General features: G+C 37.0%; 1 protein-coding gene across 1 annotated transcript in view; it reads left to right on the forward strand.

The window, feature by feature from the left end:
- Window positions 1-18,029, forward strand: part of sema5a (sema domain, seven thrombospondin repeats (type 1 and type 1-like), transmembrane domain (TM) and short cytoplasmic domain, (semaphorin) 5A) — a 117,416-nt gene that overhangs the window by 47,770 nt on the left and 51,617 nt on the right. Inside the window, 4 exon segments of the mRNA XM_043226895.1 lie at window positions 7,622-7,684; window positions 12,620-12,718; window positions 15,569-15,782; window positions 17,662-17,947. Coding sequence (XP_043082830.1) covers window positions 7,622-7,684; window positions 12,620-12,718; window positions 15,569-15,782; window positions 17,662-17,947 — 662 coding nt within the window.

Here is an 18,029-nt window from a genome sequence, read left to right on the forward strand (position 1 = left end):
GTAAAAATAATTTACCATCTGTTGCATTTTCCTCTCTATAACGGTCAGCTTCATTTTCATTTTCATTTTCCATTCACAACATGTTTATATACATCCCAATATATCATTATATATGTGTATATGTGTGTGTGTGTGTGTGTGTGTATGTGTTTATTATCCAGTCACGTGTTTATATGCATGTTTATATGCATCCCAATAAATGTCAGTTTATATATAGTGTGTGTGTGTATACAAATTATAGATAGATTTGTAACATTCAGTAATTTTATTGTTAATGATACTTATCCTTTATTACATTATACATTATATTATATATTATAAACACGCATGCACGCACGTGCACACACACACACACACACATAAATTGTAGACAGTGCCTGTGCTGTTTTTAAAGTGTATCAGATGGAGGGAGTGGGTGGTGACTGTAGATTGAACCCTTTTTTTGGCCTGCTTTTTTTTTTCTTTTTTTTTTTGAACAAAGGTTACTGTCTATTGATCCAGAATGAAGTTTGGTATCATAATTTACCATGACTTCAGTTTCCTGCAGGTCCCTTCACAATAATGAAAAGCAGATTCAAATCTGCAGAGTTTGCTGAAAGAGACCCCTTTGGAAGGTTGGACAGGTCAGATATACTTTAATGAAAAGTGAATGTCTCAGACTAGTTTAATTTTCTTAGAAATCTTCATAATCGAAAAAAAGAAAGAGGTCACGAGGTGATAGACACAGCGAAATGAAGGAGTGGTTGAAACTGTCAGCGCAAAGTTACATATCGTATGCGAGTTGGCAAACCGGCTGACAGGTCCAGATGATGTCTCCTAATGCCTGTCCTCTGTGTAACGTTGTTGTTCTGTCAGGCTGTTGTCCACAAGAGAGATGAGAAAAACAGGTTTTCTGACGTGATTCAACAATGTAGACCTGCTTGTTGATAGACAAACTTCTGATGGACTAGTCTGCACTGGATTTAGTCTCAGGCTCCCCGTGAGCTGCCTGACAGGAAGTCACTGGAATCAGTATCCATCTCATTTAAATACTAAGGCTGAGAATTGCTGCATTCTTTTAAATATGCTTGCTTTAAATTAATCAGGATATAAATCTGAAAGGCTTAAAACGTGATTTTAATTAACTAAACATTTGAATAAAAATAAGGAAATAATTTATTAAAACGGCTGTTTAATGGAAGAAAACAGCCAAATGGAAAAGTGTTAAAGAAAGATATGAAACCATGCACAGAGAAGGTTTAGATTTACAGTATTTACATAGAATATTGTGATAAATGTCAGTTTATATGTCTGCTAGTGTCATGCTGAGTGTTAAGTTATGGTAATTCAATGCTTTTTATTTTTTCTCTGAAATTGCTATTAAGTATATATTAATTTAATTGATAAGGCTAGATTTGTGAGTTAAAAAGTCGCAATCAAATTTATTTATTAAACAAAAAAAAAAAAAAAAAAACATTTTAGATTTCTAAATTTATTTGTCACAAAAAGTAACATTTTCCTTTTTTATTTTTATTATTTTATTCCGTGTGTAAAAACGTGATATTGGCACTTTTGGTAGTGACCTTTACCGGGGAGAATATAGATACTTGCCTCTTGTGGATGTAGTTTCTTATATCAACAGGATTCTGAAACCCAGATGGATTGAACAATATCTCATCTCTCATTGGTCAAACGACAGAGGCGCTTGAGAAAGAGCAGCTCTATTGTTCAGTCTTTATGGTATCAGTCTACCCAGAGTCTACCTTGCTCAGCCGATTTTCCTCCGTCGAGTCTGCTCTCCCTTGAGCATTTTGCATATTGTACAGTAGCAGCACTCCTAGCGCCACTGATTAATTGCCTGAATAAATGCATTGTAGTCACTTCATTGTATTTCAAGCTTGACAAATGAACGCCAGAGCCTGTTTCCCCAGTACGCCTCTATTCAGCCGTTTTGCCAGAGTAAATTTAAATCAGTTGTTAATATGCAACAGAGCAATTGCCGCCTTTTATGCTTGATGCATATGCATAACTTCAACACTGTGTCATTAAATAATTGAATATTTAGCTCTAAGTGAACTGGATGAGGTCTGGCTGCTCGGGATAGCCTGGTATCCTTTTGGCATGCTCGAAGGAAATGAGCGGAGGCGCTGTGAGGTGACGTCTTATCCGAGTGGCTTGTTGACTGCTGGCCTCAGGTTAAACCTGTGTGTCCTCTGCACCACTGCCAGCCCGCTGTGTCTGTTCAGCACACACGCGCTCATAATGCTGTGCATAACGCTTACTCTCTGTTTAACGCAGCAGTATAGCTCCTCAGCTCGTGACAGCTGTCTCTCTTCAAACGCACCGCCAGGACCTGCCATTTACATTCACTCCCGCAGCAAATATGGTAATCATTGTGATTTAAACCGCTGTTTAGCCGTTTGCTCTAAGGGTATATGCCCACGAGCGCAATTCAACTCTCCGCTGTACTCACACACATGCACCAGCGCGTTTGGTTCAGCAGAAACAAAGCCATTACCGTGATCGATGATTTTATCGGGTTGCGTGGTGCTGTGACTCGGATCCTTTGTTCATTTTATCTCGTTTAGCCCAATTGCGAGTGGCGTTGTGAACTCATGAATATCGATAAACATGTTGATGTTGTTTGGCTAGGTAATATTCTTAGACCATTTAAGTCACATTATTTGATTCGTATTCACACATTTAACTCTCTCTTTGGTACTATTTATAAACCGATATTGTGCGCAAAATGTGTTTGAATTGTGTGTACAGTTAGCGATATTTTTATGCAGATTGCATCAAATAATAATGCAGTGCAACGCAGATATCAAAAGGCAAAAATTATTAAACACCTTGTAGATCTATATTTTTCACAGGCAAGATCATCCCAGAATATAAACACAATGTGTTTCGCATTAAATGGTTTCACATAAAAAAATCATTCACCCCAAACACTCAACCTTTTTAATATTACCGTTTTAAATGTATGACGACACTTTAAGTGTTTTTACTTTGTTTAAACATTTTGTCGCTCTGTTTAATGATTGAAAAATGGATGGCAAATTGGCAAAACTTTCATTTTGTTCACATATCTTTTTCACATATCGTTTTATTATTTTGAGAGGTGATTATTTTATTATTTAAAACATATGTAAACCTGACAGCCAATTCTATGGATGTTTTGCCTCCCAGGTCTTTGAACCTCTCACCTGACTAAAAAGTATGAATATAAAGCCAGTTTTATGTATGGGCAGATATTTAAACTTTTACATATTATTTTATTCTGATATGTTGAAACTGAAATGCCAACCATAAACTAAACCAAACCAAAAAAAAAACAAAATACAGAAAAAATGATTAGTTTACATGAATGATTGAATAAATGACTTAAATGATGAGTGTACATTTGATAGTTTATCAGATATTTTAATCAGATATATTTATTGCCTTTCAAAAATTGTTTAATTCTGAGATGTCAAAACTGTAAAAAAAAAAAAGAAAGAAAAAAAGTTAATCATTTACAGATACATTAAGAGAATAAATTGCATCTATAAAATAAATGAAAATGAAAAAAATATTGTTACAATACTAAACAAACAAATAAAAAAATTAAGTTGTCGATTGATTGATTTTACTCAAACATCAAGATATGATAAATTGAAAAGTTAAAAAAACAAAAGGAAATTTATTCATCTTCTCTCAACTTAAATCAAACCGATATCAATGATATTTTACCATAATTTCACTCAATAGCAGTTTTAGTTTGTAGTTCTTTGAACCACTTATGTGTCTGAAATTTTCCAATAGGTTTTAACAACAGCAATTTGTGACTAAAAGTATGATCTGTGATTAACATTACTAGTCTGTTGCATTAATTACACACTTTCACACATCAAAATGAATTTTTTAAACAGTTGTGTGCTTCAAAGTTGCTAATAAGTGGCCACAAGAAACCTTGCAAGCAGACAGCTGATTCAATAGACATTTGAGGATAAACTGTGCTTGATTAGACTTATCAAGATGCTCCTGATTTCATATTTATTAAATAGCAGGAGTTTGTGGAATAGTGGAAAGGGTTTTGCCTTTGGCACGCTACATCATTACTTTTTCATATAATACACAATATATAGTCGAAGTAAAAGAGACAGATTGTCAGTCATGTATTTCATTAACCTCTCTTACTCACCGTCACTAAAACAATTACATGCACTGATCAACAGAACACTTGCGCTAATTTCAGAGAGCGGCTGTTTCGATTGCTTCCAGTTACTCTGCCATTTATATTCTTGAAATAACGAACATACGAGCTCCCCCTCAGCGCTCTGTATACTGTAACTTCATCAGATGTCTGATTAACAAGGGACTAGGCTTGGACCGTGGTCTAATATGCCAATTACAGGCTGATAATGGCTACTTAGCAATATACTTCAGCAAATGCTGCTGGGATTTTTTTTTCCATTTACATATATAATGAGTGGAGATGTATTAAGTTTTGCTGAAAAAAAAATCAAAAATCAATTTCGGATAGGATTTCTGTGATATATGATGTTTCAAAGTCATTTACAAGCCACAGTTGCAGTGCAGGATGAGATCACCTTAAATCTCCACACTTCAATGCATCGTAATTATGAAAATGCACGATTAATCCAATTGAGCAAGATGCGGTACTTTGTCATCTGTTGACTGTCGCCTGACGTGCCGCATGTTGAAATGAGCAGAATTCACTGAATACCCAAAGCGTGCCTGTGGTTACATTCTTCAACTCAGATAATACAAGCATGCACACCAGAAATGCTTACGATCATTTATGCATGCTTTGTTTTGTCTTGGCAATGTAAATTCCAGGCAGAACTCGGAGAGAGCCGCGTGGTGGGCGACTCAACCCACACAGTGCTGACTGGGTCTCTCTGGCCCACCTGTTCCTGACAATGACCGCTCAGTTCTGGGGTCTGCACTGGACCATCTGGAACAATGGAGCGAGTTTACCATACAGGAGCGGTGGAACTGTAAAGACATTAAAGTGTGCTGAAAAAACTGCTGATGTTGTCTGATGTTATATGTAACCAATTGTATAACCTCCATAAAGAAAACCTTTTGAAAAGCTGAAAGAGAAACTGTTGAAAACAAAAGCTGATTTATATACCGTGTTTTTTGTGTGTTTGTTTTAGTCTACTTGTTTTCTTCATTGTGGTGCTACATATGCAATGTAAGTGAAACCATGTTAGCGCATTTAAGGCATAAAGCAAAACACAAAACCAATTAGAATATGTAAGTGTGTTTCGTAATAGCCTAACTCCATTGTAATTCCAGTCAAAGTTTTCCATTTTGCAATACCTGCCGCTTTCACACTCACTGATACAAGAAATCGCATGAATTCCTAGCCACTTTACATCTTTATATAAACAGTAATATTAACATTACCATACAAATCTAGAACTTTTTAGCCATTAATTAACTTTCAGATTGTGTCCACAAGAAACCAGAGCTTTCCCTATCCAACTCTTTTTCCCTTGTCCCAAGAAATATTTGTGTCTACACAAAACCAAGAAACCGACACAAAGCAAATAGTTTTTACTCTTTACTGCACTTCCTTCTCGTTATTTTCTACTCCTGCATTTAAAAATAAGATGGATAGATTGATGAACACTTTTTCATGAAATGGTTAATGTTAATTTTAAAAGACATTAAAAGGAAGTCAGAAATTGGTTGGAAATACCAGTTGATGCAAATGGAGGATGTTTTACTGAAAGAGCAATTTTATGCTGTGCTGGCATCTACCTGCCTCTTTCCCATTATTCACTTTTAAAGAATGCCTTGTGTAAAAATATCACAGAGCGTAGATAACATTCAAGTTGTTAATGGCCAAGTTCAAGTTGGTTAATGGTTACGTTCAGCATTATTACATCATTAAATAGCTCTACTGATGAATGATGCCAACTACCGAATGACATTGTTTAGACTATCCTGAAAATTCATAATGCAATTTCCCAAAGTGCAATTTAACCTAATTTGTCAAGGTAATGGTTTTAGTAATTACATTTAATTCACATTTTACACCATTTTTGCTGAGCTAAACGCAACACCTCGAGTGTTTGACGACTACTACCTCTGAGCAATTTGTGCTGGCACACACAAAAACCGGCTTTAAGACATCCTAATGCTGTCCTCGCACTCTGAAACATTCTGCTGATGTGCAGTTTGTTTGTGTGACTGACTTTTCTCAAAATAGCTAGTTTCCAGCCTAGGATATAAGAATGAAGTCTGTACCTACTCCTTCTGCCGTTCGGTTACAAAAGTTCACAAAATGCACAGTTAAAAACGTAGTGTTGTGCCTCGGCGCCGCTGCCTTGCTATAATTATGGCATACGACAATGCGCTTTGAAGCATGAAAGCGCGTAGTATTCTTCCCTCAGCAAATGCCAGCCTTCTTTCTGCTCCTTCCTATCATTGCGCTGCTGTTATGTCGGGCTGAAAGTGCTATATCAGTTGCTAATGGTTATTTTGACACATTAAATCATCTTTCATGTCACTCTGGATGTGAAGGAGTTTCCTGTGTCTCCGTCCCTCAGCCTATCTCTCTGTCTTGCGGTGGAGATTTGGCATGAATGGGCCTCTTGGGGAAACTCATTCAGCAGCATGACTGAGCAAGACAACGCATTTTCGGTCCTGCATTTGCACATTCACACCTTGCCGCCTTCTAAGTGTCACTCGTAAGATTCCCTGTTGGCTCGAGGGAATGAGAAACCGGATTTTTTTTACTTAATATTAGCCTGTTTCCAAGGGTCACGAGTGCACTGCGTCCTGTTGAGCCTCGGGGCCGGGGTGACATAACAATCCCGTCTCATAAAGCCTTGATCGAAGACTCTCCAGACGGAGTAACATCTCAGCCGGCAGCCACAGGGCTTCTGCTGTGCTCTAGATCACTTCAAAATGAGGTTACTGTCTAGCCGGAGTCGTGCCTCCTTGGGGAATGATAATTTCTTATTAATTTTTCAGTTCCGGAAAGGATAAAAACGGTCGTTGTGCCTTTGTAGCATTTTCCTTAATTGTTTTTTGATAGTTAGCCGCTTGCTCTCGCTTGGCAAGCTTGAAATCTCGCACACCTGGATCCGAGCCAGAGATCTCATGGTCAATAAGTGCGAGGAGCTCATTTGATATTAAAATCCATTTGGAGGCAGTTGCAGACATCAAACTTGGCATTATCCAGCGTTTCAGTGCCAGCGGTGAAATGTGAATGCAACCATAGACTGTGGACGCTGTCATTGTCTCCGGGACCCTCATCTCTCAGTGAAGGACGGCACACAGGCTGCCTCTGAAAAGCCTGTTGTTTTTCCCAGAATGCCGGGGAGCTGAATACAAGTGATTATCGTCCAAGATCTGCCTGCTTTGTATAGCCAAGTTCATTTATCCTCTCAGTGACAATCGATAATACCTGGCTAAACACAGAGATTCGATTTAAAAAAGAGTTTCTTTTGCACTATATCCTAGAGCTTAGTAAATGTAAAAATCATTTGAGGCATAGATCAATTGTCTGATGTAGCAGATCTGGGGTCTTGTATGAATGATGAGCTCTCAACAATGCCCTCTTTAACAGCAAAACATGTCGTTTCATGATGTTCTTCTTATGTGTGTTTGTTTATAGGAGGCAGAATGGCATTGTGATGAGTTTACAAAAGGAGCCTGTTTCAGTCGAGGCAAATCTGAGGTAAGCACATCTGAAAAGTACAAAAACTGGGGTGGTACCTATTAAAAAGGTACTAATATGTACCTTTTAGTTGCTAATTTTGCTTTTACGCATCCTTTAGGGATATAAAGTTGCACAGTCACAGCTTTTATACCTTTATTTTTGAGAGCATTTTAAACTCTCAAAATATTTCAGATTTTATGGTTAAATTGAATAAAGTGTGAGAAAAATTCATTCTTGGACATTTTTTTGTAAATTTTGGAAAGCTCTGAAGGTCTACTTTGATTTAGCAAGAATGTATTAAGTTCAAAATTGAGGGTAAAATGTTTCAGTTAAAATAAAAGTTGTTCTTTTGAGAAATCCAATATATCATGGTTTCCATAACATTTTGTAGCAGCATAACTGTCTTCAACATTGATAATCACTGATGATCAAATGTTTTTGAGCACCAAATTAGGCATATTAGAATGAATTTTTGAAGGATCATTTGACACTGAAGACTGAATTCTTTGTAGTCACGGGAATAAATTACATTTTTAAATATATTGGTAAAGAAAACAACTATTTTAAATTCTAATAATATTTCATAATATTACTGTTTTTACTTTATTTACTCAATGTAACCTTGGTGAGCCTAACATATTTTTTAAAAAACATTTTAACACTTTTTCAGAATTTTGATTGATTTATTATGAATGTTACTTGAAATCTACCTACTATAAAACTATTGACTTTTTAAACAAAACGCTTTTTAAAAGTTTATTGAAATCTTTTCATCTGTAGCTATTTATTACCTTTTTATGCTTAAAGTAACATAATACTGATCCTGACAGAAACCACTAAAGCGGCATCCTGTTGCTATAGTAACCACCTCAGGCGCAATTTCTGTTACCATTTCGCGCCACATGCAAATATGACCTAACTAACTAGTAATCTGACCTTTTGTGGTGACTGAAACATTGTAATATGTTTCAGACCTGCCTTTTGTTTTGACTTCCATTGGTAGGGGAGGAAGAAGATGAATTAAAACCCCCAAACCCCACTGTAATTCTCATCCTGAATGAAGGTTATTTTAAATATTACCTGTACTTAAGAAAGCAATCGCCCTCCTAAAATAGCTAAGCCATTATTTATGGCATCGCTCTTGCTCATGCATTCCCACGTCTCTTCCACTTTGCTATGGAGCCGTTTCCATGGCACTTCAGTACTGACTCCCTTGTGTTTTTGAAGGCTGACTGAATCAGATCAGATTTGTGCTACAAAATGTTTCTTAAATCTCCTTAATATTTCACTTACTCCAGCTCTGTCAAACATGAGACGGAGGGTCCCCCTTTGTTTTATAGTAGGCTACACTGAGCTGAGCCATTTTAAGTCATATGGGAGCTGTATAGGGACTGTGTTTGGGATTGCCGCCATCCTTCCAGCCTGGGCTGAACCCAAAGGTGTATTTCTAGCGTGCCCCGCGCGGTTTCAGCCTGTGCGAACGGCCCCACGAGTGTTTTTTTAATTCGCTTGTGAAATGTGTTCTGAAGCTCGTAATAAGATGGATTACTGTGAGCAACATGTGATTGTAATTCAGAATCGCAAAAGGAGGCTGTCGTAACTTGCTTGCAATTGGGGAGTCTTGCTGCATGGGCTGCACATGTGGTGGCTCAAAATATCTCTAAAGTAATATCTGGTTCCAAAAAGAATATTTGGTTCCAAAAACTTGCAGACTTTCTTTTTCTGAGGAACACTGAAGGATGTATTTTGAACGATGTGCTGGTTGCTCTTTATCATGCAATTTCAAACTTCAGAAAGCACACAAAATCACCAAAAACCATACTAAAATGATGTATTTTGGATGTTTTTTGAAGTGATACGATGGCTTAAAAATCTTCAAATATATATTTATATTATTATTCGGACAGTTTGAGTTTTATTTAAATTAACCGTTAGTAACATATATAGTAAGTAACATATGTAGTAGTTGTGCGTATAATAACATATATATTTTGATCATGATAACCACAGTTAAACCCTTTAATGGTCTCATAAAAATACATACCTCTGTACAGTTTTCGTGCATCACCATTTTTACATACCTTACTGCACGTTTTGCTGTAGTTTCAAAGAGAAACATACACTGAGTGGAGCTAAAACACAGGTTCAATACGTAAACCCCGGCACATTTTGAAAAAATGTAAAAAATGTAGTCTTAACCATAAACCTACAGCTAAACCTAACTTTACCCATGAGTAATGCCTAAAATCATCTGAAAATATAGATGAATGACAGTGATGTGCATGCACCAAACATTAATTGTAAGACTAAACTTTACAAAAACTAGAACACAGAACAGCTTGGTAAAGTCAGGTCCGGCTGTAGTTAGTGTTACTAGTTTTACAGTAAATCCATGGTAAATGATCACGATTTGTAAACTAAAAATCTTCTGACTGTATCGTTGCTGATTGTCAGAGCTTTTCAATCTGGTTTTAAACTACTTTAAAGTCACTGAGTCATTTGTGTTTTTAGCTGAATTCACATGCTTCACAATGATCTCCCAGCACTGTTTAGTGTCGCGTGACCAAGACTCATCAGCGAGTAAACGCATTTTCTCTAGTGTGCTTGCGCTGCACTGCGGGAGCTTACCAGGTAATTGGTCCGTGTGGTGCGGTTCAAATGAGAAGTGCTGTTTCTTTCCACTTCTGGCACATAAACATTATATCGAACATTTATCTAACCATTGTGATCGCTTTATCAGAGAAAATTAAAATGCGATAATTATCTTTTTCCTAGCCCTAGTGACAGCTTTTTAAGATCCCTCATAAGGTGATCGCTCTGAATCATTCAGACCAGATCCGTGAACCGAATCAGTCGATTAGTTAATTGATTAAACTTTCTAATAATTTCACAATGCTATCACATGGCTTCAGAAGATTTTATATTTACCATGCGATTTGTATGGACCACTTTTATGAAGCTTGAAAGGCTCAAAGTCCTCAAAAGAATGACCAGTTTGATTCTTCAAAATACTTTTTTTTTTTTTTTAAAAGTGTTCCAAAAGAAAGAAAGAAAGTCGTGAGAATGAAACAACAGGGTGAGTAAGGACATAATTAATTTTTTTATTATTTACTATTCCTTTTAAGGTTTTTGTATTTTTATTTTACAAAACATTATCTTTAATTGAATTCTATGAGTAATTGTCTCTTTCAACCACTGCATCTGGTTTCCTTAAGTCTGTTGTTTCAAGAACAAAGAAAAGTGTTTGATGGAGTGAATGGTGTTCTGTCGACTTAGTATTGTTTGTAATGCAAACAGTGCATAGCAGCCACTATATTACACTACGGAGTGTAGCCATCTGTCAGGGGTTTTCATAAACATGTCACATCGTGATGTGGTAGGCATATTAAATCTCAGTTTATTTACGCATACAGCAAAGCACTGCCCCCCAGGCAAATTGCATTAGTAAATGTAAATCATCCTTTTCTTTTCAGGACTCCGCTTAGTGCAGGGAAATGAACGGCTTCACGAGTTAACAGCCATTCTGATGAGCAAATAAAGTTGACCCCCTCAAGCACTGCCTTGGAACACCTTTAAATCAACAGAGAGCGAGACAGGGTTTCAAGTACTTGAGACAAGAATGATTTACTGCCTCCTAAATTCTCAAAAAGCCTTGTAAAAACACAAACTGAAGCATTACGGTTCAAGAAATCCTGCAGCTGGACTAATATAGCAGAAAATCCGATTGGAAGACAAATGTAACCTAGCTTCTGTACTATAAAAGCTTTGAATTTCTGGAATTTGCCCAAAAATCCATTAAGAGAAACCAGTTCACTCAGTGATCATTTTACAAAGACCACCTATTACAGTGGGGAAACGCATAAGTATTTAGAACTGTTTACATTTTTTGCAAAGATTACATTTGGGAAGATTTCACATTAAAACAATTCAAATCAGACAATAATGATCTCATGAATTTGGCTTAAAGTTGCAATTAAATAGAAAAGGTGACAAATCTTTTCTTCTGTATTGGCAATGCCAGTGTCTCTTTATTTGTAGAGCACAATTAAAACAACAGCTGTTGGCCAATGTGCTGTGCATAATATAGGTTAATACTCAATAAGATGAAGAGAAACAAACAAAGAACAAACAACAAAAAAGCAACTGCATCAGTTAAAAGCATTTTAAACAGTCTAAATGATTAGAAATTGGAAGCCAGTCATTTCACTGAAAGATTGGCATTTTTTTGTTTGTTTGTTTTGTTTTTTTAATAAATCATGAATTGTTGACAATAAGACCAGTAACATCCATATTCATGTTGAACTAAAATAACTGATTTCACTCTGTTACAAATATTTGTTAAAATATATATTATATAAATGTAATATATTCTAAAAAATAAAAATATGCTTTTTTTAAATATAAGTTTAAAGATTTGTTAGCTTTGTTTTTTTTTTTTTTTAATTTTCCATTTTTCCTTTTGGTTCTATAAATGTTTTTATATAACTTTTGTTAGATCACCCAAAAATTAATTATTTATCCACCCTTAAGATCTTCATTCATCTTTGGAACTCAAATAAAGATATATTTCATAAGAGAAGAAATTGTTGAATAAACTTATTTTAGTATACTTTGCATGCAAAAAGTATTTTTACAGCTTCATAAAATTAAGGTTGAACCAACGATGTCACATTCTGGGCCTTGAATGTGTCCGTTACATTGCTGTCTATGCATTTTAAAGAATTTAATTTGTCCTCCGAAGATAAATAAAGGTCTCATATGCGTGAGGGTAAGTAATTAATGGCAGAATTTTCCTTTTTGGATAGACCATCCCTTCAACAATGGGTTTTCTATTCATAGTGTGTTATGATTTTGCCCACACGTTTTTCTGAGTTGGCTCAATTTTGCATTTGTAACGCTAAAAGTCAACATTTTTGCTACTGCTTACACATCTTCTCTTATGTCCTTTCACAGGAGGAGTGCCAGAATTACATCCGTGTTCTGCTCGTCAACGGCGACAGGCTGTTTACATGCGGAACAAATGCATTCACTCCAATTTGCACCAACCGCACGGTAACGTAAACACATCAATGCACATAATATAATGGCTTCCTAACCTGATGTTCTAGCTCCATCCCAAGTTTCCTCTCCCACATTGACCTCCTTTGACATTTTCATCGTTGCGTGGGTTGTGTAGCATAGCATGTGGTATTTCAACCAAAGCCTGTGGTTTATTTCAATAAACTTTTGTTCATGCTTCACCTCAAAAGAAGCTTTCTTGAGATCTAGACAAAAGAACAATAACAATAACAACCAAAGCCCATTTTTCTAATAAAATGGGAACTTGTACTATCTCTAAGTCTCTTGTCCTTCGGGGAAAGTTCACACTTGTTATGCAGGTGTTGTGCGAGTGTTTGCGCTTTATCTTTCACAAATTTTTCCATAGCATAGTTGCCACCTATCGCAATAAACGCCACTCAATGCGGCTGATTGAAAGATAAGCATCTCCGCCAAGCACATTTACTGACATCCCCCATTATTCCCCCTCACATCGCCTAGTTTTCATTCATGCATGTAAGTCTCTTGTGCTCGAATCCCTGAATTTGAATGACTGGATTACTCTTCTATCCTTTCCTCAAACCTGATAATGATGATGACAGTCGATTCGCGTACGATGGCAATCATCTCCTCGGTGGCTCTTTGAAGGATGGCAGGAATTATTGACTCAAAGCTAAATCACCCCAGGGATTTACCATTATAAGTACCTCGTGCCAGCAGGAAAGGACTTAGCGCAGCCAGGAAGGCACGAGCGAAAAGTCTCCGCCGTGTCCTTGTAACGTCGCCAGTAAGGCCGCATCTTTAAACAAGCGGCTATCGAGGTTGTAGTGCCGCTCAAACACAGCTGCCGGTCTCCTGAAGAGGCGTCTTTCAACCCTCTCTATTAATGTGCATTATGGGTAGCGTGTCCATATCTGCGAAGGCTTCCGAGTGCTATTTGTCAGAAGGTGTTCCATCAATAAGCGCCTTTCATCTTTCTTCGCGCCCAAGAAAAGGCACATCCGTTCAGGCGTTGGCTCGGAGAGAAATATCTCCCTGGCACCGACGCTTAAAAAGACTGCTTAGTCTTGCCAAACATGCAAATTCGCCTGACTTTATTGCCAGCTAAATGGGCTCCGGGTCCTGAAGGAAGCCGAGACACTTCCAGCCATTCGTGGAGGTTTTCTTCGAGCCAACATCAAGGATAATCCCCCTTTACATTGATTACACAGGGCAAGTGTTGTGGCCGTCAGCTGCATGTAAGATAAAAGCATTCAAGAGAGGCCACACAGGATCTAATCCGCCTTCGGGACAGACCGATAGGGTTGTGCACAATGCAGTATGTCAGATTTCCTGGTACAAAAATAAGCTAGTCACTGAAGGCATGACATTTCGAGCTGCATAGATAAATTTACTGCTGCTTGAGACGTATTGCTCAATTCGAAAACCATTCACATGTCATTTTTCTGGTAACAGATACCAGATGCATACGGAAGGTAGGAGCGCCATTATAACAGAAGCTTTAACTGGATTTTTCAAACAAGTTTTTGATGCCAAATTTTATCACATTTTTAAATATGATGAACAGGATTTGGCTGTGCTCTCAAAGGAAACAGCACTAACCGCTCTTCAAACCTCTCTCCTTGAGAATACTGCGAAAAATTATTTTCTTTATCGCTTTTCATCGCAAATATATAAATATTTATGAATTAAGATATATTTATTCGACAAGCAAAATGACCTATAAATTAAAATCTTTCCATTTTGATGCATTTAAATTTTTTAATTTAATTTAATATCTGGGGTTATTTTGTTTACCAAGTAAATGTATGTATATGACATTGTTTTTTGCCTTGATAACAAAATTTGCGGTCCTCACAATCAGTGGTTCTTAACCTTTTGCCCACAATAATTGGCCATGATTTTTTAATGGATAAGGATTTACTCAAAGCCTGGCCTGTATACATATTTTAGAGCTTGACCAATATCCACATCCACAAATCACACTTTTAAAATGAAGCTTCATCATAAATCCAGGTTTTCCTTTCCTATATGACTGAATGGCTAACGGGTGATAAAGACATATCTTGATTTTTAGTTGTTATAGCTTGTTTCTATGCTTGTTTGGTCTGATTGATCTGAAAGTCATTTTAAGGCCCTTTTGAAATTTGCAGAGATTGATCCTTGTTGAGAACCACTGTTTTAAACCCTATATGGTTCACTAATGGCTTCTCAATTAGTTCAGATGAAGAATTTTCTGGATGTCTCCATTCACCCGCGAAGGAGCAGAAATTGGTTAAAAACTTGGACGAGCAAGAAAAGTCATACTTGCATCCTTTGGTGGCAGATCCCTTGTGCTTATTGTATACAAATGGAAATTACCTCCCTGTCATGGTAGCTTCCCATTGCTGGCTAAATGTCACGCTATGCAAGAATCAAGGCTTTGCCGTACTGCGCATATGGACAGAACGGGTGTGTTGCGAACGATTAGCATTTAGCTATTGCAGCCGCCACTAGGCGTGACAACCAAGTAATGAGATAAACATTTTTGCCGTCTCACAAAATAGCACACAACATGGCTGGAAGTAGGCAGAGCGTTTCAGCAGTAATAAATGATTCGAACGGTGAAATAGTTTTCACTACCACATCAGCACCTCGCGTAAACAAAAATTAGAACATCTTCGAGATTTTCAGCCGTGGAAATGTTTGGACGTATTTCTGTGTTCATACTCAAAACAAACTAATAGTGCTTTCAAAATTATTTAAGGTCTGGCTAGAATGTATTTTTTCAATTTTGTATCCTGTTGGTATTTACTAAGATATATACCATTCAGGTATACGAATTCCAGGGTGTCTGAATTCAATCTCTGTTTCTCTGTTTCACAGCTGAATAACCTGACCGAGGTCCATGATCAAATCAGTGGGATGGCACGGTGCCCCTATAACCCTCTGCATAATTCCACTGCCCTCATAACTTCCAGCGGGGAGCTGTATGCTGCCACAGCCATGGACTTCTCCGGCAGGGACCCGGCAATCTACCGCAGCCTGGGAGGACTTCCACCTCTGCGTACTGCTCAATACAACTCCAAATGGCTCAATGGTATTGTATGAAATATATTTTCATTCAATTATGACATCACGAGAAGTCATTATTAGCAATCAAGTGACTAATTGGAAAATGTGGCAGATGTTGTTTCTTGAAAGGTGTAGTTCACCTAAAAATGGAAATTCTGGCATCATTTACTCACCTTCATGTCATTCCAAAACTGCTTGAATTTCTTTCTTTAACACACATTTAAATATTAGGCAGAATGGCAGCTTCAATAACTGGTCACTTTTGTTGTATTGAAAAAAAGATGTAATAAAAGCGGCTGGTTGTGGAGTCAATCTCTACCATTATGTCTAACATTGGTTTTTGTGTTCCATATATATAAAGTTCCGAACAACAAAAGGGGGTCCAAATGATGACATTTTTTTGGGGTGGGGGTGAGATGTAAGTTTAAGTAGCACATCTGTGAAGAGCTCTGCTTGGTTAATTAATGCAGTTGTTCTCAATGGGTGGTTTACAAAATAGGCTGCGTGTCTGTTCTGATAAGGGTTCAAACATCTGCAAGAACAAAGCTAAATGCAAGTGCAGCTTTACAAGTAAATGTATATTTTGCAAAAGTAAAATAAATGCACTCATGATCCTTTCAAACAGATGAGAAAGCGCTGGATTGTTTGATGTTGACTTCAGATGGTATCTGGCAAAGTTTTGCTGTGCTTTGGTATAACATCAGTCATATTTTTGAATGCAGACAAATGAGCATATGCCAACATGAGTGGGATGTGCAACATGCAGTCATCCATAAAAACGATGAACAACACTACAATAAATGAACTTTAACTTTACTTTAAGTCATCTGTTGTGTCCAGCTGGCTTATTTTTCCTGCATTATTGTATTAGATTTTGGCACAAAACAAAATTCTCTCATTTACTCACAATCATATAATTGCAATCCTGAATGACTTCATTTATGTTCTGTATAACACAAAAGATCATTTGAAGATTGTTGGTAACCAACAGTTTTAGTCACAATTTACTTCCATTATATGGTCAGTATGTACTGTATGTATAAACATATATAACAGATACATTTATTCTATATAAATGTATACATTTATATATAATTAAGAAAAACATTATGTTTATAGATTAAATATTTATATATTATATATATATATATATATATATATATATATATATATATAGAGAGAGAGAGAGAGATACACATGTAAGCATTTTCAAAAAAATACTGTATGTGTGTGTATTTACATGTGCATAATAAATATACACCATATACATATGTATATTATATAAACAAATTGTTATTTTGGATGCGATTAATCACAATTAATAGTTTGAGAACACTATAAAAAAACACTTGAGATATTCCTCAAAACAAAGGTTAGTATCCCTAACTGTAGACCTCAATCTTTTCTCCAAACCTAAACATCAATGCTAAAATGGAAAAAAAAACTGCCTGAGCTAATGGGTTTAAAAATTATTATCAGAAAATCTTGACAGAGAAGAATTTCACCTGATTTACATTTACATTGCATTAACTTTTTCCAATTGATTTTTCCTCCTTCATGTTGTGCAAATGTGCAAAGCTCCTCACCACAAAAGAAAATGAATTCGCTGTCAATCACATCCACCTCCTCACTTTTGAATCTTACGAAGCTGGCCATGCCTGTTTCTCTTTTTTGCCTTTGAGAGGCTCATGTGTTCGTCTGTTTTGAATGGAGAACGATAATTAAACGAGTAAGCTCGCTTTGATCGTTTCTCACCGTAACCTTTCTCTTCTCCCATGACAAATGACTTTGTCCATTACCTAAGCATAAGATTAATAAATGCATCTCGATGGGCCAGCGGTTCTGCTCCATGTGCAATCCGTTATTAATCACTGTCATCTGTCCCCCGTTTCTGTCAAACTCAGAGCCCAACTTCGTTTCCTCCTATGACATCGGCAACTTCACCTACTTCTTCTTCCGTGAGAATGCCGTGGAGCACGACTGCGGCCGGACGGTGTTTTCTCGTGCCGCTCGTGTCTGCAAGAACGACATCGGGGGCCGTTTTCTGCTGGAGGACACCTGGACCACCTTCATGAAGGCCAGACTTAATTGCTCACGGCCGGGCGAGATTCCATTCAACTACAACGAGCTGCAGGGAACCTTTTTCCTGCCTGAACTCGAGCTTCTCTACGGGATTTTCACTACCAATGTGTGAGTAAAGCACCTTTTGATCACAACACTTTAAAAGGCAAAAACCCTGTTTTTCATGCATGCATCAAATTTGAGATTTTGG

Source organism: Puntigrus tetrazona, chromosome 24, assembly GCF_018831695.1.
Source record: "Puntigrus tetrazona isolate hp1 chromosome 24, ASM1883169v1, whole genome shotgun sequence".
Classification (NCBI taxonomy): domain Eukaryota; kingdom Metazoa; phylum Chordata; class Actinopteri; order Cypriniformes; family Cyprinidae; genus Puntigrus; species Puntigrus tetrazona.